The sequence below is a fragment of the Sebastes fasciatus genome, chromosome 3 (genome assembly GCF_043250625.1).
Source record: "Sebastes fasciatus isolate fSebFas1 chromosome 3, fSebFas1.pri, whole genome shotgun sequence".
Classification (NCBI taxonomy): domain Eukaryota; kingdom Metazoa; phylum Chordata; class Actinopteri; order Perciformes; family Sebastidae; genus Sebastes; species Sebastes fasciatus.
The window spans coordinates 35588896-35615930 of NC_133797.1; the positions used below are offsets into that span (position 1 = coordinate 35588896).

Below are 27035 nucleotides of genomic sequence, written 5' to 3' on the forward strand. Positions count from 1 at the left end.
AAGAGCTTTTACAACTTGTTTACTATATCCCTGGATACTACAACTCTGTTATTGTATTAAGGTATTTCGTTAGGCCCTTTTGTGGATTTATTTCTCTTCACACCCTCTCAGTAGAGTTAAAATATTTTGCAGTAACTTCAGATTACAGTATGATCAGACCACAGGTGTGTTCCTGTGCAAACAAGTACATGACCTAATAATAAAGTTAATACAAATTTGTAAAAGCATGCAGAAATCATGGCGAACACCTCTAACGTCAACGTTGATTGATTCACAGAAATTTTGATAGCATCATTTAATATAAAAGTCACACACGGATTAGCAGTTTTCACAGTTATATATTTGTATTCAAAATAAAAAGCTTCCTGTGGAAAATCCAGTACAAAGTCACAGCCATTCATTCTCACAGCGGTGTATTAAAAGTATTTTGATTGTATTAGGCGGCTTTCGCATGCATTTTATGATTCCATTACCAGTTTGGCGTTGAGCAGACGGTTAAGTTATCATGCAATCCATAATATCTGAAAGGTCAAATTTTCATCATATTGAACACGTTTACATGCCTCAAAAGGTCCGTACAACTTATTCAATGCCTAAATTACACCAAGAATTCATATACAGTAAAACTCATGCATCTTGAGCTCTGATGGCTAGCATCTGTGCCTAAAAACACTTAATATTATACCATTTGGGACAAGTATACAACCTTGAAACCACTACAGGTGAAACGCTGGAAAGGAGACAATATGCTCAATGATTTATTAAAAGTATACACATTCTAAAACAGCTCAATGACTTCGATGGAGTATTGTCCGACGTCCTTCTTCACCTTCATCTTGTCGAGCTCTTGGAGGCTGCCCTCGATCTTTCCGAGCTCAGAAACCAGTCTCACCTGTGGACGCAAGAAGGCATCTTAGTTTAAACTCTTTTCCCAGATAACTTTTTCAAATGCAACAGTTTCTCTGATAAAACTGCAGTATACATACACAACCCCACACCTCAATCCCAGGCCATTATAAACCATGTCTATAATAAAACCATAATAACTAGGGCTGTCAAAGTTAACACGATAATAACGTGTTAGCGGAAATTCGATTTAACGCCACTAATTTCTTTAACACAATCAATTTCTCGGAGGTTGCAGTGGGCTCAGTTTTCAAGCTAGAGTGAAGATACTGGTATTATATGAAACTAGAAAACCTAAGGAATCCATTGGTACCAATCTCATACTAGCTCTTCCCAAAGGAGGTTAAATAACGCTCTAAACTTGAACTAAATTTTGGCGAAGAAAAACTGGCATGCTATTTTGAAAGGGGTCCCTTGACCTCTGACCTCAAGATATGTGAATGAAAATGGGTTCTATGGATACCCACGAGTCTCCCCTTTACAGATATGCCCACTTTGCAAATTTCCCCACTGCGGGACTAATAAAGGAATATCTTATCTTATATCTTATCGTTATGATCATCACATGCAGTTTTGGGGTAAGTCATAGTCAAGTCAGCACACTGACAGCTGTTGTTGCCTGTTGGGCTTGAGTTTACCATGTTATGATTTGAGCATATTTTTTATGCTAAATGCAGTACCTATGAGGGTTTTATAACTAATATATCATATTTGTCATTGTTTTATGTTGTTAATTGATTTCCAATAATACATATTAAATACATTTGCATAAAGCAAGCATATTTGCCAACTCACATGTTGATAAGAGTATTAAATACTTGACAAATCTCCCTTTAACGTACATTTTGAATAGATAAAAAGAATGTGCGATTAATCACTATTAAATATTTAATTGATTGACAGCCCTTATAATAACAAAATCATGCCAAATGGTTAGTTTTAGTTTTTGTATGTGATCTCTTACGCTGGTGATATTTTTCTAGAATATTTAACATGCAGCCAGTTTCAAAGCAGACAAAAAGGGAAGAGTGTTCGTTACCTGAGACTTCACAAATCTGTGGAGGTTCAGCAGTAAGCCTTTGGCCTCTGGAGTCATCACCAGCACTGTGAAATGGGCGTCCAGCAGCAAGCATACCCAATCCATGATCTACAATCAAACGCAAAGGAAAAACACAGTTAGTTATTCAATTCTAGTATCATTATTATTGCAGAGAGTTTCATCATAATAATCCAGCATAATTCCAGTGCTTTTATTTGTTTGTTACATATTAAGAGGATTATAAAAATTGTTGGGAAAAAACTTTTCTCCATCTTTTTACGTTGACTCTATGCACTGTGGCTGAACTTAAATTCACACAGTTCAGGTCAATATGTGAGCCTGACTTCCACCATATCTGGATTTGACAATCTGTCAGCAAACTCTGTTTTTCTGCCTCCGGACTTTTCTCTTAATGTGTCCCGGTGTGACAGACACAAGCTGCACCCTAATTATCTAGTTAGACATTGACACAGACCTGAGTCAGACTCGGTGATCTCAATCCTTGCATCTGTGGGAGAGCATCTTGGGAATATTTTAGGTAAAGGAACTGCAGGTACTGGAGGAAAAGCTGGTTGGATGAGAAAGAACATTGGACATTGTAAACATGTGCAATGGGTATGATGTCAACTGAATGAGTGCTGTCCGTTATATTTTAGAGATGAGGGGAAAATTAACTAGCCGATACTCACGACAACTTGTGTGGAGGAGAGATCTTTTAGGTGCGGGAGGAGGAAAGAGTCGCTGTACGCCGTCTGCAGGACCTCATTTCTGTGCAGCTCGAGTTAAGATCTCATACGTAGTAAATTCAAATCATTGCACACAAAAAAGTTTGCTGTTTAACTATAACATAAAATTTGCTGCTGATACACAAGATGTGACTACACTGACAAAAAAGATTAAATAGATTGGTCGAATGTAAGTAGTTGCATGATAATGAACAACAAATTAGGATACAGTAGAACCGCCTTGTGTAATCCCACTGGACAGATCTGCTCTGGTGGAGTTGAGGTGTTGTCCTTGTCTTCTGCTCTGGTTCCACCTCCACCGAGGTCGTCTGAACGGTCCTCGTCGACGGAGGCGGGGCTGAAACCATTCTGCAAGCCGACCTGGCCACGCTCTCTAGCCATTACGGTCTCCATGAAGGAGACACTGTCGGGCTCCAGGCTCACTTTCTCTGCATCAACGTCTGGCATACTGCAAGACGAAGGTGGAACAACACACCGTTTAGCTTTTCATTTTACATTACATGGAGTCTGGCTAATAATCAGATTGTGCACTTCAAAACTATCAGTCTTACCTGATAAAGACCTTAAGGCAGGCACAGGTGACCACTTCTGGGATGTCAGGGAAGAACTGCAAGCAGAGTTGGCACAGAAAGTAGTCCTTCCTCTCCAGGGCCAGGAGCACGAGGTCAGGACACACACTGTTGAATGTCATGATGGCAGATGGTCACATTCAACAGGAATAACGCTGGTTGAATTACTCTATCAGTTTAGAAATGCAGCTCGGGTCATTTTCTGCTTCATTATGTAAACCAGCTCACTTATGACATTTGCATTCAAATGCAGGTTCAGATATACATTCAGCAGACTGAATACTGATTAGTCAACATTTTTATTTTTCAGTTTATTTCTCATTAAAGTGGCAATAGAAAAATGTTTTGCTTTAACTTATCATATGAAGTAAATGTTGATTGCACAATGTAATGGCTATAGTATAATGAAACCATAGGCGTTTAGATTGGTTCCCTATAAGCTTCGCTTTCACTGTGCAATTCTGTCTGTCACCGGGTCTCCCGAGAAAATACATTTACGGCACAAAGCCGCGGAAAACAAAATGCAAGGCGTCCTGTGCAGTGCTGCCAACTCTTTCCAATGAAAGCAGCTAGCACTAGCTCCAAACGTTGCTAAAAGTTGCCAGATGACGCCATATACTCATTTTTATATTGGTGATGTCCTTGTGCATCAATTTGCATAAAGGATAGGGATTCTGTCGGTTGCAGCGAGGGAGACTGTCCGCGCACAGCGTACGAGGAGAGTGAGAGACCCTGTGCTGTTAGGCAGAAGAGCCATGGACTGCGATTACTCTGAGCAGCAATGGGAATGGATGACTATCTATGGAGAATATCATATATTTGAATACATATTCTTGCTTTTTTCCTGATGGATTGAATAAGTCGCTAAATTTAAAAAAAAAGTTGTCTACTGCCACTTTAAAAATATCATCACCCTGATTCCACTGCCCTGGCTTACTGACCTGTGGCAGAGGCAGCGAGTGTGCACCAGCTGTGCCAGGCTGCTGGGGGTGTAGAAGGCTGCGTCGTCCAGGCTCCGGGACACCAGGGTTGATGCTAGCTGCCCCACCGAGGGCTGCAGGTCCTGGATGTCTGTCCTCGAGAGGACCGCCTCCACCTCTTTCTGGACCTCTTCTACTGGTGCTGTCTGCATGGGGAATTTAAATATTTTTTTATTATAAAATTACTTTTTCTTGTCGACTGCTGTCAGTATTTTGCCAGAGAGTGATTAAAAAAAAAAGTGTTTTACCTTAATGAGCTCCAGAACTTGATCGACTGTTAAACTAGGTGCTGATTGGCTCTTACGGTTTGTTCTCTGTATGGAAAGAGAGAAGAATAAAACCACAGATGATACCACTGACAGGATCATTACTCTCCAGGTGGCACGTCATTCAAGACACACAGAACATTTCGTTAGGATTGCAACTCGATCAGAGTCACACATTTCCTCTGCTCCTCCATTTCAGAAACTCCAGATTCTTACTATTCATGACATAAATGTATTTCTCAAATATGTGTTTTTATTTATAAGATACTTTCTGGTGGGTATATTCCTGAGCAACTACTGTAAATCCCAATTTCATATGGAGCTAGTGCTAATTAGCTGTCAGTCTGGGAAACACAGTAGGATACAGTGTGTGGGATTGATGCACCAGCAGCTGTCTAGCCTCTTTCCATCTCCATCTCAACTTCCCTTATTTCGCCTTGAAAACATATCCCACATACCGTCTTCCTGGTCTCCACTGTTCTCGAGGGATGAGCTTTCTCTTCGTGCAGAATGTTATTCCAAGACGGCACACAAGTAGGAGCTTTGGACTCTGTAGCAGTAAGAAAAACGTTGCAATGTGGAATCAGTGTTGCAGCAGTATTAAGAACAACCTACTAAACAATACATGTTATTGCAGTATTATTTATTTAGGTTAATTAGTGTTCCCTGGCATCAAAAGTGTTTGTTTTACACATGTTGTTTGATTACTACAGGAGCAGTGCTATAAATTAGTTTTAGCTCACCTTCAGTCTTGGCCTGTTTTAGTTTCCCCATGGCAGAGGCCAGGGAAGATTTGGGGCACTCGTATGGAATAACAGAGAGCGTTTTCCCATGTGGAATGAATAACTTGTTACAATAACTCCACAGCTAAAATCAAAAGAGAAAAAGAAAGTGAACACAAACAGGAATTAACGGTAAAAGTTAAAACAGTTTATTATATTATAATATAATCTAGCACAACTTATGTAAACTGCCATAAAGTTGTGAGGAGGGACAGTGAGCCCCGTCACGGTGGAGAGCAGACACAATGCTCTGCCAAAGTCATACAGTCCTCCATCAGCACCTAGCAGCTGGAAGGACAGGGAACCTTGGCCTGCAGCGGTAATAACAGTGAGTGGGTGGTGGGTGGTGGTGGTGGTGGTTCATGAATACTCATCAAAGCTCATAAACACGCTGGTGATTGTCTCGTACGAGCCCTAGGGCTAAAAGTCATTAACAGCGGATTGTTTCATCCACTGATCATATAACATTAGAAACTATTTTTGATTGGTGGGTTATCTGCACATAATACACCGAAGCATTCCTACCTGTCCGTAGATTTTACCGGCCATCTCTTTTCCTGCCTGAAGCGTCTGGAAATTGGTATTCCAGATGCACAGGAAGTCTAAAAAAAAGTCAAAGAAAGAGAGTCATTAAAGAGCCACACATACTTGAATCAGATACTGGAGTATACATAGTTTCAGGTCATCATTCTAGTGCATTTATTCCAAAAAAATAAATTCCTTGTTATTTTTCCAGCAGCGCAAGATTTGGAGACTAGAAGCCAAATTCAGGTCAGTCATCAAAAAAACACTATAACCTCAAGTGATGCCTGCTTTCCCCATTCTCACATTTCTTTTTTTGGGTGGGGGGTGGGGTGGGGGGGGGGGGGGGGGGTTGAGTAAACTGACAATCCCTGACTAAGTGTCATTTTATGTCTATTTCATATTATATTCAATTAGTGCTGTCAAATTTGTTTTAACACCACTAATTTCTTTAACGCAATCAATCTTTCAGAGGTTGTAGCGGGCTCAGTTTTAAAGTTAGAGTTGAGATATTGGCTTCAAATGAAACTACAAAAAACCTAATGAATCCACTGGTACCAACCATGTCATACTAGCTTGTCGTGAAGGAGGTTAAATAATGCTCCAAACTTGCGCTACATTTTGCCGAGGAAAAACTGGCATGGCCATTTTCAAAGGGGTCCCTTGACCTGAAAAAACGGTTCTATATGTACCCACGAGTCTCCCCTTTACAGACATGCCCACTTTATGATAATCACATGCAGTTTTGGGGCAAGTCATAGTCAAGTCAGCACACTGACACACTGACAGCTGCTGTTGCCTGTTGGGCTTGAGTCTGCCATGTTATGATTTGATCTGCCGACTCACTAGCATGGCTTACTGAAAGCCTCGTAGTATATCCCACATTGACTTATCTGTCATGCTTAAAATGGTACTTTTAGTGGAGTGAAAACCGGTGAGTACCTCGGGCTAATTACATGTGAAAACCTGTCTGAGTAGAGCACTTGTGGTCTTCATTTGAGGCAGTGTAACTAAACATTTTAAGCATTTACCTTTACCAGCTCCGGCAGAGGGGTGTGGAACCCCCACAACAGCTACGTGGGCTTCATCCAGGACCTGAGCCGACGCAGCCTCCAGCAGGCCCTCGCCGACAGGAAGAGCCAGCAGCAGGCTGCGAGGCAGCGGAAGAGCCTGGGCCCCCTCGTCGGCCACCAGGCCCCGCACGGAGACTACGCTCTGGTACACATGACCGTTGGGGTCTGGATGGAAGGAAAATGATGAGGCACAAAAAGGCAAAAGGATTATTGAGGGAAGAGGGAACCAGTAATAACACATATCTTGCATGTAACATCCCGTGTTTGCGTGACATGATGCGTAACTTAAAGGAGCAATATGTAGCACTGACAGCTAGCATTTAAAATGTGTAACAGCAGTCCAAATATCACGGTCATTTTATGATTTATTACAGTAAATATATTACATTATGGTCCTTTAATATAAACATAAAATAAATGTACTAGTGTGCATTAAACACTGAGTAAATTCTCAACTCATCACTGCTGTTTTTTTTTGTTGTGAATCACTTAATCAAGTTGCTGCCATTTGTTAGAATGCAGCTTTTCATTTACAAGTCCACGAAACTAGCCGGTGCTGTCAAACGCTGACACTAAAAATATTTTCCACAGGAAATTCAGGCTTACAGAGATAAAGCAGGCGGATGTGTTTGTCCCTGTAGGAGGCAGAGAAGCTGAGCGGGGAGAGACCGGGCTCCTCTCTCTCCAGCCGGTACCTCTGGAGGGTGTTGGGATTCAGCCTCTGCAGGTAGAGGAAATGATCTCCTTTCTGTGGGGAGACATCGACAGCCGAGGCAAACAGGTCTTTAGAAATACCAGTAACAAAGAGGAGTTGATGCGCCAAGAAAACGAGGACAGACTAACTTAGTTACTGGTAAAGGGGTCATAAAATAACATGGCATTCACATGTGCAATAAATGCTTAAAACTGAATTCACTGAATTGAGTTGTACGATTTTGCGTCTTTCTTCAAAAAGCCAAACAATTAAAATGACGTTACCTGTTCAGTTGTGAAGATGACAAACTGCTGTGACTCTGTCACCATGTAAGTGCTCCAGCTGAAGACAAAAAGAACAATCATCAATGCGCTGCAAGAGATGCGAGGTGAGACCGCAGCAACCCGGTTACTTCATGATTTGAAATTTCATTGTCTACATAAATTGTTTAAAGCTTCAGTAGGCAGAACGTTTTTGACATCATTGGGCACAAATTCCATAATAACCTTTCAGCATATTGTCATTAAAGTGATCTGAGAGAAAACTCCTCATGGCTCTGTTTTCAGGCTTTAAAAAAAATCTAGCCCATGACGGGAGACTTTAACCAATCACAGGTCATTTCAGAGAGAGAGAGAGAGTTTCTATTTGCTGTGCTTCGGCTGTTGGGAGGTGCTCGGTATTTCCTCAACTTGATCTCCACATGGCTGCCGGGTCATCTTGTAGTGTACAGCTAAAGAGTACACTACAAGATGTTTCATAATAGATTGAGGCTAGAAATAGGCATTACAGTAACAGAATATTGCTTCATATTTGATCAGCGCTGCCTAGTTTGACTGTTTGATCGGAGTTTGCGAGTGATTGACAGCTGCTCAGAGACGGCAAGGCTCCAACTCGGCTCTGATTGGTTGTTTTCCTCCGATCTGTGAAATCTAGCAGATGCCATTAGGAGCACTAGAGGACACCAGAGGCACATGATTTTTTTCCCAGATTACCTGTCTCATGCACTACTGTCAGGATATAGTGACCATTTTATAAAAATAACTTTATTTAATCATATTTGCTCCAATTCTACCCACTGCAGCTTTAAATCGAAACATCTCTTTGGGCAGATTCTGAACCTCGCTCTCAATCCGGATTATAAACACAAAGGATTTGCCGGGGCTGTAGGGCATAGTGATACTGACCTGATGGCCTCTTCTTGTGCCAGGACCTCCTCTATGGGCTGCTGGGGAGCAGAGAGGAGAGAGTCCAGGAGCCTCACGGCTCCTCTCTGGAACAAGACCACAGGCTCCCCTCCAGCCACACAGTGGACCCTCCAGACATCTGAGGACACCTGGAAGAGAATATATACATAGGATAACGTACCATGTTAAAGACTTCAGCAGTGGAAAGAGAGAAAATACATGACATGACAATGGACATGTTCAAAATGGAGCTGATACCGAGCGCTTCACCGTGTGAATAAACTACTCCCAGCATGCTTGGTGGAAACATCATCAAGCCATCAGACAACACATCGTACAAACTTACGGTTGCTTTGAAGGCCTTCTCTAAGAGTATGTCTTCTTCCTTCCAGATTCGGATCACCTTAAAAACAAAAACACAAACAGACATTACTCTGAGACGGAGTCAGGCAGATTATATGTGGAAGGTCAGACCAACAGAGACACCTAGAGACTGAACTGATGACAAAGTGAATAACAGATGGGTTTATTTCTTCAAGGACCACATAAATTAATGAGGTCAAACCTTTTCTTCAGTTGAACATCGTCTAATGCAGTGATTCTCAAAAGTGAGGTCTGTGGCACTCTGTCAGGGCATCCGCGAAATAATTTGCTATAAGTAATAAAATTGTGCTGTATCATTAAAAAGGGCATATCTACAGATGGGGACCATTTGCACCAATAACACAAGCATATTGTGTATTGTATTGTAGTTTTGGGCCAATAGACACACAAATGTCTGGATTTATTAGGACTATGCCAGTCTGGTCATTTTCTGAAAGCTTTTAAGATCAATTACTTGAAAAGTATAAATGCTGTCAGGTTGAGTCAAAACGCAATTTAAATCTTCGGTTTAAAAGTATATAAGTGGTATTAACATGATTGAAATGTGTTTCTGTTTATCACTATGAAACATGTCTGAAGTATTTAGGTTGAAAGGTTTTAGAAAACAAATGGTTCAAACGGCATCTAAGAGTACAAATGGTTGTAAGCATAATGCTTAATTGGTGTTACGATTAAGACGGGGTGCTTGGAATTTTTTTGAGAAAAGTTTGAGAACCCCTGGTCTAATGTACACCTGGTAGACAGGTGAGTGGGAGAACAAAGTCATGCAGAAACAATTCAGAAACACAGTTTTACTGAAGAAGCAACATTTCAGTCACTGTTTTTCCAATGAACTTAGTGGCGATAGTGCGTTGGAGCTCGATACCTTCTTTTCTTGTATGGGAAATGACAATAACTACCTTAGTATGGTGTGCATACTACTGATTGGTTCATTTTACCAGTGAGTCAGTGGTGCTGTGTACAGATGGTGCTCCAAAGCCAGCACCAGCACAACAACAACAACAACACCTTGCCACAACAAGAATGACTGAAGGTCTACCTTGCTGTCTGAGACTGCCACATATTCCTTAGTCTCTGAGTTGTAGACTGCTGGACAGGTCAGCGTCTGTCCTTGTTTCACCGTCCAGCTGCTCAGTGGCTTCTGATCTGAAACCTGTCAGAACCACAAAAAACATGAATAAAAAGAGGACCAGTTAATAACATCATTGACTCAATTTAAGAAGTTTCTACCTTCCTTACCATTTGTCTTTAGATAATTATCTTTTAATCCAAATTTTAGTGCTTTTGTGAATTGTATTTTATCTCTATTTTTGTCTGCAACTTTGGGTTCTTGCTGCTGACCGTCTTGGGCCAGGTCTCTCTTGGAAAAGAGGTTCTTAATCTCAATGGGACTGACCTGGTTAAATAAAGATTAAATAATAAAAAAACAAACATAATCCATCATGATATAGATGGAAGATCATGAAAATAAGCCAAGTGAGGCCAATTCTGAAAGTTGACATTAACTGAAAAGGAGCTGCTTGGTGAATTATTTAGTGGTATGTGGAGCTGTACTTTATATAAATATGCACACTGAGCCCAGAGACTCAAAGTTAGCAAGCAGTGGTGGTGGATGGTAGCAGACGGTTGATGCCATCCACGCGTTAACTCGGGTCGCATTGATCAGCTGGTTACAGGAGAGCCTCCTCTAATAAAACATGTTAAACGTTACCTTGTACAGCGTGACGGATCTGGTTGAGTCGGTGACAACGACATGATCTCCGTCTCTCTCCGCTTCGATCGCCTGAACGCCTGAATTGGACAGATTTGTTGCTGGAGCGAGTCCGCACAACGTGTATCCCTCATACAGCGCGGCCATGCTGGACGAGAAGAAAGGGAGAACTCGTCGGATCTCGCGAGAATAGACGAGGGTGTTCGTCAGAGCTAGGCGACCCTACATCCATGGAAGGAGAACAGGTTACATACTTTATTTAGAAAGTTCAATACAGTAGTAACATGTATAAAAATGTTCAGATTTGTATTACAAAAAAATCCAGTAAATATATTTCACATTATGAATATAATATAAAAATTAAATTGGAATAAATTTGAAATGTTTAATTAATCTTATTTTTTATTTTTTTTGCCAATTTAGAAGTTTTGAGTTTTAAATTTTCCATCATAATAAACATTTCAAATTTATTCCAATTTAGTTTTTATAATATTTTTATACTGTGAGATATATTTATTGGATTTTTTTTGTATAAAAATCTGAACATTTTTATGTAACTACTGTATTGAACTTTCTAAAAGTATGAAACCTGTGACAGGTGGGGAAAAAAAACTTCAGGAGATTTTTCTAACTTACTTTTTCCCTGTGTGAAAACCACAGAATTTTTTTTTTTTTTTTTCCTCTGTGTGAAAGCAGGTGATAGCGTTTGTTTTTTTAGGTTGATTTGTGTTGTTATAATACTTATTTCGACCACCAGAGTGCACCACTACCTCATGTTCTAAATAGGACTAAGCATTCAGGTTTTCTTCCAGGTGAGTTTTAATTTCTTTATAAACACAAGGTACGTATAGACCGTTTCAACGGAATTGCGGATCTATGTTTACTTCATTTCAGTTTATGTCATTCACATACACTATAACAGGAAATAAACTGGGGCTCAAAACTAACTTTCTTTAGTGAGTTTTATATGTAGAAAGTTGTTTTCTAGAACTAAAAGGCAAATTTCATTACTGTCTAGTTATATTTTGAAAATGGGGTAACATAACCTACGTCTTTTTATTTTTTTATGTCTTAATTAACACAATCAACTACTGTTATTTCTACCAATAAATAATATTATTTATTTAATTTTGAAAAGCTGGAGAGCTCTGTTGTATAGCTGTTTAGAGGAAACTAGGCTATCTGATGGTTTTCTGTCCCAACAAGCACACTTTCAATTAACTGAGAAAAGGTCAAAAGAAACTGGATATTTAAAAATGAAGTTTTTAGGTTTTTATCGTTATCTTAAAACCACCTCCATCAGAGCAGGGAGAATGCATCCTGACAGCTGGGAATGTTACTGTCAGATACTGTTCACTCTGTGTTCAATATGAAAGGAAGCTCACACATATGTAAAGTAATCTACTAAGGTTAAGTGGGAAAAACTTAATAAAAAGACAAATATAATCAATACGACCAGGTATTGTGCTTTTTGAGAATGGTCACATATTTACCCTATAAAATCCCAGTTATGTGAATGAGCATACATTTCTTCCAAAAGTCTACAATATTCAAAATAAAAACTACCTCACAAATATATCTATTGGTAGAAATATCAGTAGTTGGTTGTGTTAATAAAGACATAACAAGCTCAACAAAAATAGGTTATGTTACCCCATTTTCAAAATATAACTAGACCGTAATGAAACTTACCTTTCACTTCTAAAAAACAAAATTATACAGATAAAACTTGCTGAAAAAGACATAACTTCATTATCACGAAGATCTTATGGGTAAGTCTGACAACTTATACCAGGTTTACAACAAGTATCATTGTTGTAATGCCCACAGTCAACCACACGTGATGTCAGAATTATGAAAAAGTACATTATCATGCGAAGATGTTGCATTTAGTCATTTATTTCCAATGTTTATTTATTTATTTATTATCCTGTTTACCTTCTCATGTCTAAAAATGCTTGTTTTACTTGTGTATATTTTTATTTTAATCAACCATTCACATGTGTGTTTTGTTGTCCTGATATACAAGTTCATGCCAAGTTCTTCAGTCTTGTTGGTTCTTTCTGTCCTTTTAATTGTTATCAAATATGACATTTTTCACATCACAAATACACTAGGAGTGCTGCTATCTATTGATGCATTGTTATTTTTATTATTTTTTAAACAGTAGAATGACATTATATATATACAAGTCGGTACACTTCACAGTGCAGAACACTGTATAATATGAGTTTTCCCCTCGAAAAAAAATATATCCTGTGAATGTTAATTAAAGATAATTTAAGCCTGAGTCTGGCCTGAGATAGGAGATGCATTTCTCTGCAGGTAAAGACTTCGTCTTTAGAGACGCAGGAGACAAATGGTTTTAACAGCACATATTTTAGACTGTTTTGGCTCTCATACATGTAACACTCACCTGGTCTGAGAGAGGAGGGGATGCAGATCTCGGCAGGTAATAAAATATAACTGCTGAATAAGGCATCCACATTTTTAACTTTATTTCTAGAGATTTATTAATCATATGCAGTTATCAGCACATAGTTTGGGCCATTCTGGCTCGACACTGAGCTCGTTTACAAAGTGCATTTATTTCTGTATGTAACATATGAGTATAATATATATAGTCATTAAATGGTTTTCTTTGCTCGACACGTTTTGTCAACTATTTTTTTATTCCCGTTAAAAAAAACAAAACACCATGTGATTTACAGTGAGTACACTTCACAGTAAGTTCAACTTCAAACGACTATTATGTGTGCTACTCCCCATTTCATATTCCAGTTTTTTACGGTTTTGTATATATAAAATAAAGAATGTAGAAAGATTCCGTTGCATTTTCCCACTTTCCATCAACCCAGTTAACAGTTCATACAATACAATAAAATACAATAATTATGTTCACAAAAGTATTTTGTTCTCTATACGACATTCAGACTATTAATATGGCAGCAAATAACTATTGTGTATGTAAAGGTATAGTGGAGTAATGTCTACCTGAGCAGAGAATGACGTCACTCTCCCTCTGTGTGTGTTGTAATCCGAGTTTATCTGTGCTTTGTTTACGTAGCCGGTCCGGCCTTGTGTGACTTAGTGCATGCGAGTCCCTTTTTGTGTGTCCCACCGGCAAGCTAATGGCCGCCATTCTGCACTGCGCTCACACGGCAGTTAACGCTGATAACACCGTCCCGACAGACGGCATAGTCACGGGAGCATAGCGCCCAAATTACGAATGACCCGCCCTCTTAGTTAGCTGTGTTAGCTCAATCAGCACTATTTGCACTGTTCACGCTGTTAGCACCGTTAGCTGCTAGCCGCCGGCTCAGGCATCGCCATGCTGACAGCCACATGGCGGCAGTCACAGATTTTCTCTGAATTCCAGGCAGAGCTCCTTTAAATTATGTGTGATTTAACAGTGTGGCATTAATACTCTGATAAACTTCATACCAACTTGAAATCATGTAAATATATTATTGTTACATCATGTCCTCAATAACCTCCTCACCTCTGCTGACACCGGAGCCCTCAACATCCTCATCCTCCTGGACCTGAGTGCAGCCTTCGATACCGTGAGTCACAACATTCTTCTCACCAGACTCCAAGACCTCGGTATCGAAGGTACTGCACTCAGCTGGCTCCAGTCATACCTCACCAACAGATCGCACTTCATCTCCCTTCACAACAACTCCTCTGCCACATCCACAGTCACACAAGGTGTCCCCCAAGGCTCTGTACTCGGTCCACTCCTGTTCATAATCTACTTATTCCCCCTCGGTCAGATCCTACGCCACTTCAACCTGGACTTCCACTGCTATGCTGACGACACTCAGATCTACCTCAGCACCAACACCCCTCACAACCCACCGCTCTCCCACATCAACTCCTGCCTCTCTGCAATTAAAGCCTGGATGCAACAGAACTTTTTAAAACTCAACAGCGACAAAACACAACTCCTCCTCATCGGCTCCAAATCCACCCTCACCAAAACCAACAACCTCACACTAAACATCGATGGCACTTCTGTTTCCCCCTCCCCCCAGGCACGTAACCTTGGCGTGATCTTCGACTCCACCCTCTCCCTTGAGCCCCACATCTGCCAACTGGTCAAAATATCCTTCTTCCACCTTCGCAATATCGCAAAAATCCGTCCGTCCCTCACACCCCCTACAGCAGAGAAACTCATCCACGCCTTCATCTCCTCCCGCCTTGACTATTGCAACTCACTCCTCTATGGCATCAGCAACACCTCCATAAATAAATTACAACTGGTCCAGAATGCAGCTGCCCGACTCCTCACCCACACCAAATCATGGCATCATATCACCCCAGTCCTGAAAGACCTTCACTGGCTCCCCGTCTCCCACCGGATCTCCTACAAAATCCTGACCCTTACCTACAAAGCCCTCCACCAACTTACACCCCCCTATCTCTCTGAACTCCTCTCCCCCTACCAACCTCAACGGTCCCTCAGATCCACCTCAGCTGGTTTACTCTCCACCCCCACGTCCAAACTCCGCAGCTTTGGGGACAGAGCATTCTCCAGGGCAGCTCCCAAGCTCTGGAACTCACTCCCCAATCTCATCAGAGACTCTGATTCCCTCACCACATTCCAGTCCCGCCTCAAAACACATCTTTTTTCATCTGCTTACCCGTAGCCCCCTCCTTCCCCCTACCCATCAGTCCATGTGTATGTATGTGATTGTGCCTGTGTATGCTTTTTGTCGTTCGTCTCCTGTCTGTCTGTCTCACACCGTTTTCCCCCCCGACTATGTTAAAGCGTCTTTGAGTATATTATAAAGCGCTATATAAATCTAATATATTATTATTATTATTATTATTAAAATGTCTGTTCTTTGGGGCCATAAAATACATTCATATCCTGTGCATGGACTGCTGAAGGAAAATTACCAGACAGAGAGACAACATGTAAACATCTAGCCTCCCTTTTAAGGGCACACGTAGGATAAGAGAACGTCAATCATGTCCTTAATAATGGGAGTTGTTGGGTGGAGGTTGTGCGGTAGGTGGTGGGCCACGACCATCTCCCAGGCATAGATCATACGAACATTCAGTCCTTTGAACATGGCTCTGAGCACCTTGTCACATTGCAGTGTGTACCAGTCGCTGTTGGTTAGTGCATAAAAAATTGTCAAAGCTTTGGGGTTCCCGGTGCGGATGAGGATCTTTGTGCCTGGAGCCCTGTTCAGGAGCCGCACCACTGCCCTGCGGATGCTCAGCAGCCGCCGGATGTAGACCTCAACGGGGAAAGTGCCGAAGTGAGCCCAGACGCCAATAACTACGACAGTGTTAGGGCCTCCGATTAAGCGATCTATCTCATTGTCAGCAAAACACAGCTCGCTGGCTGCGACAGTGACTATACGGATAGGAACCCCGTGGAAGCGGGACTTCACCAAGATCTTGTTCCCACGGTCCACAGACATGTGAGGTCCAGCTTTCCCCGGGGAGTACGTAGAAAACTCCTTAAGATCTAAAAGTATTACAGAGAGACAGATTAAACTGCAGTGTGAACAAAGTCAAACTGTTACCAGAAAACTCTATGGATCAGCTGCCTACCTGGTAGTCTTTGGGTGAGGAATTCAAACCACATCCTGACCGTGGAGTCTCCAAAAATGTTGACCTCCTTATTTGACAGACACCGAATGGTGGCAGGTACGTCGAATTGGCGAACTGTGGTGCCATCTAGTGCTCCCCACACACCCTTGTGGTAATAGCCAAGGGGTCTAGTTGTCGAAATGCTGCTCTTCACCTCTGGTTGACCTGAAGTTAAAGGATAAGGGTGGATTATTACCAGCCGCGACAGTGTGTGGTTAGTAAAGTTTTCACCTTGTGAGTCTGTGTGTGTGTCATCATGGCAGAATGTGGTCCTGGAGACGTCTACTGTAGTGGGAACTACCACAGAGGCGGTTATGAGTACTTTGCCAGTGGTATGTCTGTCTGTGGACAGATTTTGTCACCACAATAGCGTCACAACTGTGCAAGATGCGGTCACAACATTTTAGAGGTGTGTGGTTAAAATCAAAATGAAGGTTCAGAGTTCGAAGACAGGTGTGGTCCAAGCGAGGTCACTGGAAGTAGGGGTCTAGGAAATGGGGAAGGGGCCATTGGCCCCTGGTCTCCAGTATAATTACCAGCCGCGACGCTGGTATTGTTTTCACCTTGTGAATCTGTGTGTGAGAACGAGGGTGCTGTAATTTTTCAATACAGTGCTTTTATTCGTCATAACTTTTTTTAAATTTCTGAATAAATATAATAAATGAAACATTATTTAAAAGTTTTCTGAATCTGCTCTTTTGATTTACAGAATATGATTTTACAGGGCAAACATGTCCAGAAGAGTTAAATGTTCAGACGAAGGCTGTGATATGTGTAAAAATAATTATTTAACTTTTCTATTTAAGCTTTTTGCTTTTTGTAAAATTGCATATTTTTAAAGCAAAAACCTTCAATTTTATTTATTTTTTGCGGATACTGGCCAATACACATGCCAACATGTGAATAAGGGGAGTACTGGTACTTGTTTTCAAGCACTGCTCTTGTGTATTGTAATGGTACACTGGAACATGCAAATAGTATAATAGTATAAAGTGATTTTATGAACCTCTTAAGTGGTGGACACACTGCCCGCATGAGACGCGCGTGCCGGCTGCGTGGCGTGTTGTTTTTTATTTCGGCGTCCATGTTAACAGGTTAGAGTGGACACACTGCCTGCATGAAACGTGCGTCTATTTTATAGAATAGAAGGCTCGCCTATTTTACACGCGAGTCGCTCGCGTCTCGGCTGCGTGTCCCAGCAGCGACAGACAGTGAAGGTGATCTATTGACAGTATATGGACATCATATCAGCTACATAATACAGTTTCCATGTCTAGACATCTGTAGAATATGTCACAGACAGTGAAAGTGATCTATTGACTGTATATTAACTTCATACCAGCAAGACTTTACTACAGTTTCGAGGTCTATCTGTAGAATATGTTACGGAGATGAAAAAAAAGTAAAGTTAAGTAAACTTGTTTTTAAATCAAAACTTTCATTTCAAAATAAAAGCCCCCAGGCATTTTTTCTATAGACAGAATCCCTTCATTTGTTAACACAAGGCTTTTATTCTGAAATATGAGCAGTCAGTGCTGTGGGACACGCAGTCACTTTGAGTGCTCCAAGAATTGATAAAGTTTGGGGTTTAAATCAACACTTCCTGCTTTCATTTCGAAATAAAAGCCCTAACGCGGTTTTCTTTGCACAGAATTCCTTCATTTGTTAACACAAGGCTTTTATTCTGAAATATGTGCCGGACAGTGATGTGGAACAAGCAGTGACTTGGAAAGCATCATAAATGAATACAGTACGGAGTTTTAATTGTTGATTATTACTATTATTTACTAATTACCGCACGTTTCTGAACCTTTCTCTGTCTAAAATAAATATAAATTATATTTATCATGAAGTTAAATGGCCATTAAAAGGCAAACTCTATGCAGAAAGAAAGGGCTGACAGCAGCAGCAGAAACACAGCTGACAGGCAGCCGACACGCAGCCGACACGCAGCCAACTCGCATCTAGTGTGAACACCAGACTCCTGTATCACGCAGCCACCACGCAACGCAGACGCCACGCGCTCCTGATGCGGGTAGTGTGCCCATGGCTTAAGAGACTAGATACACTGCTATCAGCTGGTGCCACATTCATGAACTTTGAGCCTAGTGGTCCATGCAGCGTTCTTCTCAAATTGGGTTGAACAGGTCTCTCTATAGAGGAACGCTAACAGAAGAAAGTGGAAAGTTGTGCACAAATGTTTTCTGCCTGTTTTATTATACGAAGTGGTGGCAGTAGTAAAAAAATTTGCTTTACCTTGCTCTTTTGGCAACACGGTGACTCTGGCAGGTCCTGAAGCCTGAATGTAGACTTTCATGTTGACATCACTAAAGAAAAGCACACAGAATAAAATCTCTCTTACACACAAAAGGAAGACAAACATTTGAATCATTTTACAAAGTTAAAACTAGAAAGATCAAGCACTAAAATGGGAAGTGCTTGAAAGTTCACTCATCATTACACAAAATTTAGCCTCTACAAATCCATTTTGTGAGTTAAAGCTGCCCTAATTCATATTTCCACATAAACAGTGGGTCCAATGACTTTGTGTAATGTGCTAGGTGTCCCTTACAGTGATGGACCATGGATGTAACATAAGAGCTGGTCACCGGACCCCAAGATGGCGCCTATTCATTCCAATGACAATTGCTTGGCTGGCGCATACACCAAAAAATGCTACCTTCCAAATCTCATACTTTTTCTTTTTACTTTTAGTACTTACTGCAGCTGCCCTTACAAAGTACATACTGTTGCATACAACAGTATGCATATGAATGGGACATACTACTACCTATAACATTGTGTCTTGAACTTTGACCCTCTTGCTTATAGATCTGCTGCGCAGAGGATTGTGGGTCAGAATAGCCAGAAAAACACACTGGCTTGCATACTGCAAAATGCGACCGGATGTAGTAGGACCTCCTGGTATTTTTGGCATACTGCATTTGACAGTAGTATTGGTATTGGAATACATATAAGGTTTCTAGCTTCCGGGTTTACTTCCGGGCCCTGCCCACGACTTCCCACTCAGCCCATAGACTTTGTGAAAAATCGCTTTTATCGGTTCAAGGAAAGTTTTACAAATATAAAACCTCCACAGATCAAAAATTCATAATAGAAAGACTCATAATCAACCTTGTTTGTTCAAAGTGTCCTGTCAACAGTTTTGTAGACGTCTCGTGATGGTCTATGGGAAATATGCTTTTCTGGCCGCAGGGGGGATTCTTTGTTGCAATACCGCGAGTGGCCACTGGAAAAATTTGGAAGCAAGGCAGAGCGGCGGCGCCGTATCCAGGTCCTATTATACATCCATGTGATGACCCCACAGATAATTATCACTTGACTTTGCAGTTCCCCACACCTCTACAAATCATTGTAGCACCTTTCAGCTCATTTTTTTGAGTTAGTAAGTTAGCAACTAGCTGGTGAACACAGCAGAGCATTTAGCAGCTATGACAGATATTTCCCTGTGGAGTTGGTGGAGACCAAACTAGAGCTAAACGGAAAGTGAGTATTGGGCTTACATTTCCCCGTTAACACAACTCCAAATTAATGCTAATGTTGCTCCGTGTCTACTGGACGCTCCATATCCACTGCATGTAAATAAGCCACTGTTTGCTAACACTTTAGCCATATCAATTTTATAAGGTGATATGTCAATAGTTTGTTTTGCTGTTGCAAAAAATAATAAGTGTGCATCTTTCTGAAAAGACCGCATCCAAAATAACATGTATGAATTTATAATTTATAAAAGATAAAATGATACACAACAAAATGTTTTTAATGAAAGGCAACTAGTATGATTCAGACTGAGTTTGATTTGGATTATCTTTCAAACTTTAAACATTATTAAACTCAATCTTAAAAGCCTGTAGTTACAAACTTCTGAAACCTCCTACCAAGGAAATAAAGAGGTGACAAAATGCCAGTCCTGTCTCTCTGCTCCCTCACCTTTGAAAGAGCTTTTCCTCGCCTTCCCTGAGATTTTGTGTGAATCCCTGTGTGCCGTGGGTAGTTCTGGTATCACAGTCCAGTCTCTTTGGCTTGTAGCAGAACCAAGGCTCGCCTGTGCGGGGGTCAGTTAAGTTGCACAGTGGCCGCTGGAGATCACGTAGGCAGACGTTACAGGTGGTAGTTTCCTGGAGTGAGCCTGAGCGGAAGACGCTCTGGTATTGCATCCTGTCAGGTTGTTCGATGTTCAGCCTGGTCAGCACTGAGATCGTCTCACTAGGGTGAACCAGCGTCACCTGATAGGATAGAGAACCACAGTTTAAAGCTGCACTGGGTAGAAATGGAGTAAATATGATTTAAAAAAAGTTATTTTCATAAATCGGTCACTATATCCTGACAGCAGTGCATGAAACGGATAATCTGAAAAAACTCATGTGCCTCTGTGTCCTCTGGTGTCCTCCATAGCTCCTAATGTCATCTGCAAGATTTCACAGACCGGAGGCAAACAACCAATCAGAGCCGAGCTGGAGCCTGCCGTCTCTGAGCAGCTATCAATCACTCGCAAACTCTGATCAAACGGTCAAACTAGGCAGCGCTGATCAAATATGAATCAATATTCTTTTACTAACGCAGACAGAAACATCTTGTAGTGTTCTGTTTAGCTGTAAAATTAAAAAGTTTGTGACCTGGCAGCCATGTTGAGAGCAGTTGAGGAAATACCGAGCACCGCCTACCAAGCCCCCAGGAAGAGCGCCAGCCGTTGATCCAAATTTTCGTAGTGGCCAAACGGCGGTACTACAACTTCCATGTCTGTCACGCGATGCCATTGGGCCCAAAAATACTTTTTCCCATAGACTTACATTGGGAAAGAGACATCTGTAACTCAGCGGATAATTTTTTTTGAGGTGAATCAACTTCCCAGTATGAACACTCTAATAGCCCTTATTTAAATAATTTGGTCCTAAAAGTTGTAAAACACACTGATAGCTGAATCCAGAGTTATTTCCCTTCCTCCGTTCATGTGAATGAGACCCAGACCGAGGGTGGAGCGAGGGCTGGGAGACGGAGTTAAAGGAAACGCTACTGCGCCTGCTCTATGGGCCCAATGGATGCAGAAGATCGCCGGATGATCTGGGTACTTTATCACTCGGCAGTCGAGCCATTTTGGCTTCACGGGCCACTGAGACGATCTCATAGGAATGAACGGGAGCCTGCCTCCAACGCTGTATCCAGTTCTCTTCATACACCCATGATTTAGCAACAGTAACCAGATTGAAAGCGTAACAGTATAATCACATTTGCATTATGTTTTTTTAGCATCACCTCAACCTGTGCGTCTCCTTCCCAGAGTAACGAGAGTACAGCAGAGTAGCTGCCATTGAGATGATCCACCACTTGACCAGCCACACCTGCACTAAGCTGTGGGTTATGCAGCCGGGCGATTATGAAGTCTCCCCCAGACTTCTTGGGACGGCCCTTGAAGTCAGAAATTTTGATCATAACGTCCAGCTGATCCCCTACGTGCCACTGTCCTCCTTTCCTCCCTGGCAAAATGGTGAAGGTGCTGTGAGCTGGATCACTGGTCTGTTCCAGGGAGAAAGGATCTGGCAAAGGTGCAGTTTCAGGCCAAGCAATGGCGTCTAGTAAGTGGCGTTGCTCCAGAGCATCCTTAGTGGACAGTGGCTGGAATTTGCAGAGGCCTTGATGCATGTCAGGGTCAGTAACCGAGTTAGAACCTCTCTGGGCAGTGGAAACCCTCTGGGCGATGATGGTGTTCACTTCAGGCTGAAACTGGGTGAGAGACATGGTGACAAAGATGCATCAAAAAAATTAGCTAAATAAAACAAAAAGGTCCAAGAAGGAAGATTTTCCCGCTTAAGGCACAGGCCAAATAGGCGGTCGCCTAGGGCGTCACCTTCTGGGGTTGCTGGTTAAATAGAATTATTAAAGAAAAAATGCTGGAGGGCGCCCATCCTCATTTTCTGCTTATGTTTTAGACTGCTTTAGACTTATGTCTTCAATAGGAACAAATGGGGACCAGTAGGTTGGAACACACTGATGGTTTTGATCTCAAGTATACAAGAATGCAGACCTTGAATGGGAAAATACCTTTTCACTCAAATTGTATTCATTTGCAATTGAGAACATAACTGTTGTTGGGCCTCACTGAAACACACACATTTGAAAACAATATCCTGAAATCTGACTAACATTAAAACATTTCAAATAAGATCCAACCTTCAAATTATCCTAAAACCAAGTCCTCACCTGCACAATGTCTTTGATGTGTAGCACATAGATTGAGATTGAGATCACAGCCAGCAAGAGGAGGATGGAGAAGAACTCCCATCTTGCACAAATTTTGATGTTTCTGATCATCCTTGCTGCAGAATAGCACTGTGACCACTTCCTCTGGAACTGGATAAAAAAAAATATAAACAACAGGTGAAGAAGCTATGTTGCTTGTGGTGGTGTTGGTTCATAAAACATCTGATGTGGTGCACATTTAAACACAGGATCCAGGGAGCCGTTCCAACAATTTATTAAAGTCAAGGTGTGAAGTTGGATGGCAGTTGGTGGATGATTTTTTCTATTAAGAAAAGACATTAACAGATGATATTATAAATCTCATAAATATAATACAGATTACAATTAATAAGTCAATTCATTTTAACTTACATCTTTATGCATCCACAATCTGGAATTTGCCTTTTCTCCTTCACATATTAAACTCAGGTATCTAACATAACACAAAACAATCTGTTAACTTTCAAACAATATATATCTCATTTCAACCAAATAAATTATAAAGGCACAAAAGCCACATTAAACTCACATCACTCTCTCTTTGTTCTGCCTGGAATTGTTTGGAGGGAAAAGGGAGGGTTCAGGCCTGGAGGGCAGACTTATATAACCTACGGGGGAGTGGTTTAGTCAAGTGTGCATTCTATACCATGCCTGCAGGTGGGTTAGGGACTTGTGATTTAACAACAGGGTTACACCTTGTTATGCTAAAGAATATTACTATTAGACTATGGCAAGCTGTTTTAATATTTGATAGCTGGATACTCATTAGAGATATCTGCAACGTCATTTTGCTGAGCCACAATGCTTATTCAAGATATTTCTAATTCTATTTTGACTAGGCAAAACTCTAGTTTTAGATATCTGTAATTACATTTTGACTAGTACGATTCAAACTAATTTTGCCATTCATGTGTATGGGGTAACTCATTATGGATATCTACAATTCAGTTGCGGATGTCCTCAATGTGAATTATGACTAGTCGTAATTCCAGTTTCAGATATCTACAATTTAATTCCAGTTCAAGATATCTTTAATTCCCCTCAATTGAAGATATCTACATTGTCCTTTTTAGATATCTAAAATCTAATTTTGACTAGCCAAAATTGCCGTTGTAGACATCTCTAACTGGAGTTAGGGATAGTCAAAATGTAATTACAGCTAACTTGAATTAGATATTGACTACAGGCGAAATGACGTTGGAGATATCTGTAATTACGCAAAGCGGGAGGTGGAAGCTATACACTAATAAGTGATAGTTAATTGATCAACTATCTGTTGATCAATTAACTGTGGGCTAATTGATCAACACTGTGGGCTCAATTTTCAAGTCTGAAGCTCCTGCAGAGCAAGTTTAGTGTCAATTGAGCACAAAATGTGGGAAGAGATAGGTTTAATAATTTTACAGTTTTTGAGAAAAAACAGAGTGATGGACTTCATAATTCCTGCCAGGTTGAAGCATCTGAACATTTCTGCTCACTTGGGTCAACATTTTGGTGGAAGTTGCAAAGATGAAGCACGTACGGCTGATTTGTTATGAATTTACAAAGTTTTAAAATGTACACTATTGGCCCACAAAGCCAGTTGAGGAAGTTCAGCATAGAACTATAGACCTGTGTGCAAAGTTTGGTTTATTTTCATGACCAGCAGCATAGCTGCTTGTGTGACAGGCAAGAATAATGCAAGAATAATTCATTTTTCAGGCATTATTCATTTATTTAGAGAAAAGCTCATTTCTTTGTTGTCTCAGTTATTACTGTATCATTTTCAGGACATGTCATTTAATTTTTTGGATGTAAATATGCATCAATACTGGTCACTGTAGAGACTATGCAGCACATATGCTGTGAACCGGAAAGAGGAATAATGCAGATAGGTGATGCAGATCCTTGTGTGTGTGGGTTGATTTTGCGTTGATCTGTTGATCGCGCTCCTCTTCCTCACTCAATACAGAGACGAGTGAAGGGAAGAGCTGCGTGTGTGATTCATTCATCCTTCTCTCTCACTATTTCCCCTGTTTAACGTAAATAACGTCCACAAAGCACTATAACGTTGTAAACACATGTTTTTAAGAATTCGTTATACGTTGTTGTTGTTCATTATAGAGGAAAAGTGCACATTTTGTACTCTGTATTGTGTTTGAAAGTTTCTAGCTAACGCTGTTGATATGTAAGCTGGCTGTCGGATGCATTGTGGTCCCGTCGTAGAGTCCGTCTGGTTACTTTGTGGTCGGCATTTAAGTTAGGTTGTTACATTCATATATGTGTATGCAGTTGTTGATTTTATAACAGTTAAAGGTGAATTCATGTGTCCAGTGAGCTAAAAAGTTTAAATACATTTCATAAGAGAGACTTCATGCTGTATTTGAATTAAGAACATTTAGAAACAGTTAAAAAGATAATTTAAATGGTTTAGAGAAAGTTAGAAATGTAATTAAGCCATGATTACTGTGGTCCAGAAACTGAGTTCAGATGTCTAAATGTATGAGTTTTGTTTACATTGCATTACATTTCAAATGTAACTCAATAGAGACGAGTGAAGGGAAGAGCTTGGTGTGTGATTTATTCATCCTTCTCTCTCACTATTTCCCCTGTTTAAGGGGCACAACACTTGGCCCCTAAATACAATAATAGAAACAAAATAAAAATCTAAATACAGGTCAAATGTTAGTAGTAGCATAAAATGGAAAAGTAAAATACAAGCAGCCTACCTCAAAAGTATGCTATACATATCCTATATTAGAATGGTTAATGGCAACATTTAGTTTTCATGATAAAATAAAATAAAAATATAATGTGTCTTACCTCAACAGAGATTAATTTGAAGAAAACAGTGATGCAATTTTGGTGCGATTCTGCAATGTATACAGCAATCCCTCTTCACTTTGACTGACTGGTTTTAAACAACATTTCCAGGGGGTTTCGGGTTCCTGTTCTACAGCATTCCAGGTTGCGGCTATTATCGAAAACGACTTCATTTACGTCTGGGGCGGGACAGCAATTTACATTATAAATGCTGATGTTCCGACATCTCAGGCAACTTGGAGCTTTTCACCACCTTGTTGCTGAACTGCGCCTTGATGGAGAAAAACACCTGAAGTATTTCAGAATGATAAATATAAGTAAAGTGGTTTTTTTTTATTATTATAAAACAAAGCAAAATAAACAGTTTCGTTATTTGTTAACCTTTAGAAAACGAAAATGATTATTAAATATCTTTAAAAAAATTAAATAACACCTCTAAAAGAAAGAACAATAAAGTTACGTGGTGTTTGTTGAGAGAGAGAGAGAGAGAGAGAGAGAGAGAGAGAGAGAGAGAGAGGGAGAGAGAGAGACATCACCTGATGTTCTTATAACCTATTAACCCAGTCTATTATATTTATAGCATATGTAGGGTTTCTGCTATGACTACTACAGTGTTTACAAAATTAAAAGCCTGTACTATATTAACTTGATGGAAACCTGCAAGTACACCACTGCTTTATTTAGAGTATTTCAGAATAAAAGCATTGTGTTAACGAATGCATGATTCTGTGCACTAAAAACGCTAGAGGCCTTTTATTTTGAAATCTAGATAGGAAGTGTAAAATATTGATGGTCAGTGACATATTCTACAGATGTCTAGACATGGAAACTGTAGTAATCTTGCTGGTATGATGTTCATATACTGCCAATAGATCACCTTCACTGTCTGTTGCTGCTGGGAGACGCAGCCGAGAGGTAATGAAGCCCATATGGGACCTATAGAAATCTCTCTCATACTCTCTCTCTCTCTCTCACTCTCTCTCTCTCTCTCTCTGTCTCTCTCTCTCTGTCTCTCTTGACGAACCAGATTTTGACACGATCTCTCCCAGCCATTTGACTCCACTCAGCTCATCAGAGGCCCTGCCCCACTGCTACAGCATAGTAGATAATTATGAGACAAAACAATAGTGACTTTGCAAATAACCTACAAATCCAGAGCAGTCTAGCAAGGCAGCAGGCAACCAAGAGCAAAAGTAGGTCAAACATCAGAAAAGAACAAAACAGGAACTGCTGCTGCTTCAGAACATGAACTGTACCACAAACGGTAGTCCACTGAACAGGGAACACAGAAGGAACACAGCCAAGTACATGTTCTGACCATGCAAATAGGTAAATCATGTAAATCATCAAAATCATTTGACTATTTTAAGCAGCTTTCAGGATCCAAATATTACAAATCCAGAAAGAAAATGTCTTTCTGAAGTAGCTCCATTACAAACTCACAAGCAAATGGCACATAATGTGTCTTTACAAAAGTGTTGTAGAGTGCGTAGTGATCTGCAGATCCAT

General features: G+C 40.6%; 2 protein-coding genes across 2 annotated transcripts; both read right to left on the reverse strand.

Moving 5' to 3' along the window:
* Positions 1-318: 318 nt before the first annotated feature.
* nol11 (nucleolar protein 11) lies at positions 319-11075 on the reverse strand. Its single transcript, XM_074630616.1, has 18 exons — positions 10857-11075; positions 10185-10298; positions 9108-9164; positions 8762-8910; positions 7862-7919; positions 7490-7631; positions 6842-7048; positions 5814-5890; positions 5250-5373; positions 4965-5056; positions 4489-4554; positions 4202-4386; positions 3243-3368; positions 2900-3139; positions 2635-2713; positions 2421-2513; positions 1946-2053; positions 319-892 (listed from the first exon to the last, which is right to left on the reverse strand). The coding sequence occupies exons 1-18, from the start codon at positions 11001-11003 to the stop codon at positions 779-781; spliced, it is 2178 nt and encodes a 725-aa protein (XP_074486717.1). The 5' UTR covers positions 11004-11075; the 3' UTR covers positions 319-778.
* A 4617-nt stretch (positions 11076-15692) lies between these two features.
* On the reverse strand, positions 15693-26421 carry LOC141764926 (NXPE family member 3-like). Its single transcript, XM_074630617.1, has 7 exons — positions 25527-26421; positions 22686-22835; positions 21741-22208; positions 20418-20713; positions 18723-18793; positions 16428-16631; positions 15693-16341 (listed from the first exon to the last, which is right to left on the reverse strand). The coding sequence occupies exons 2-7, from the start codon at positions 22794-22796 to the stop codon at positions 15800-15802; spliced, it is 1692 nt and encodes a 563-aa protein (XP_074486718.1). The 5' UTR covers positions 22797-22835; positions 25527-26421; the 3' UTR covers positions 15693-15799.
* Between the last annotated feature and the right edge of the window lie 614 nt (positions 26422-27035).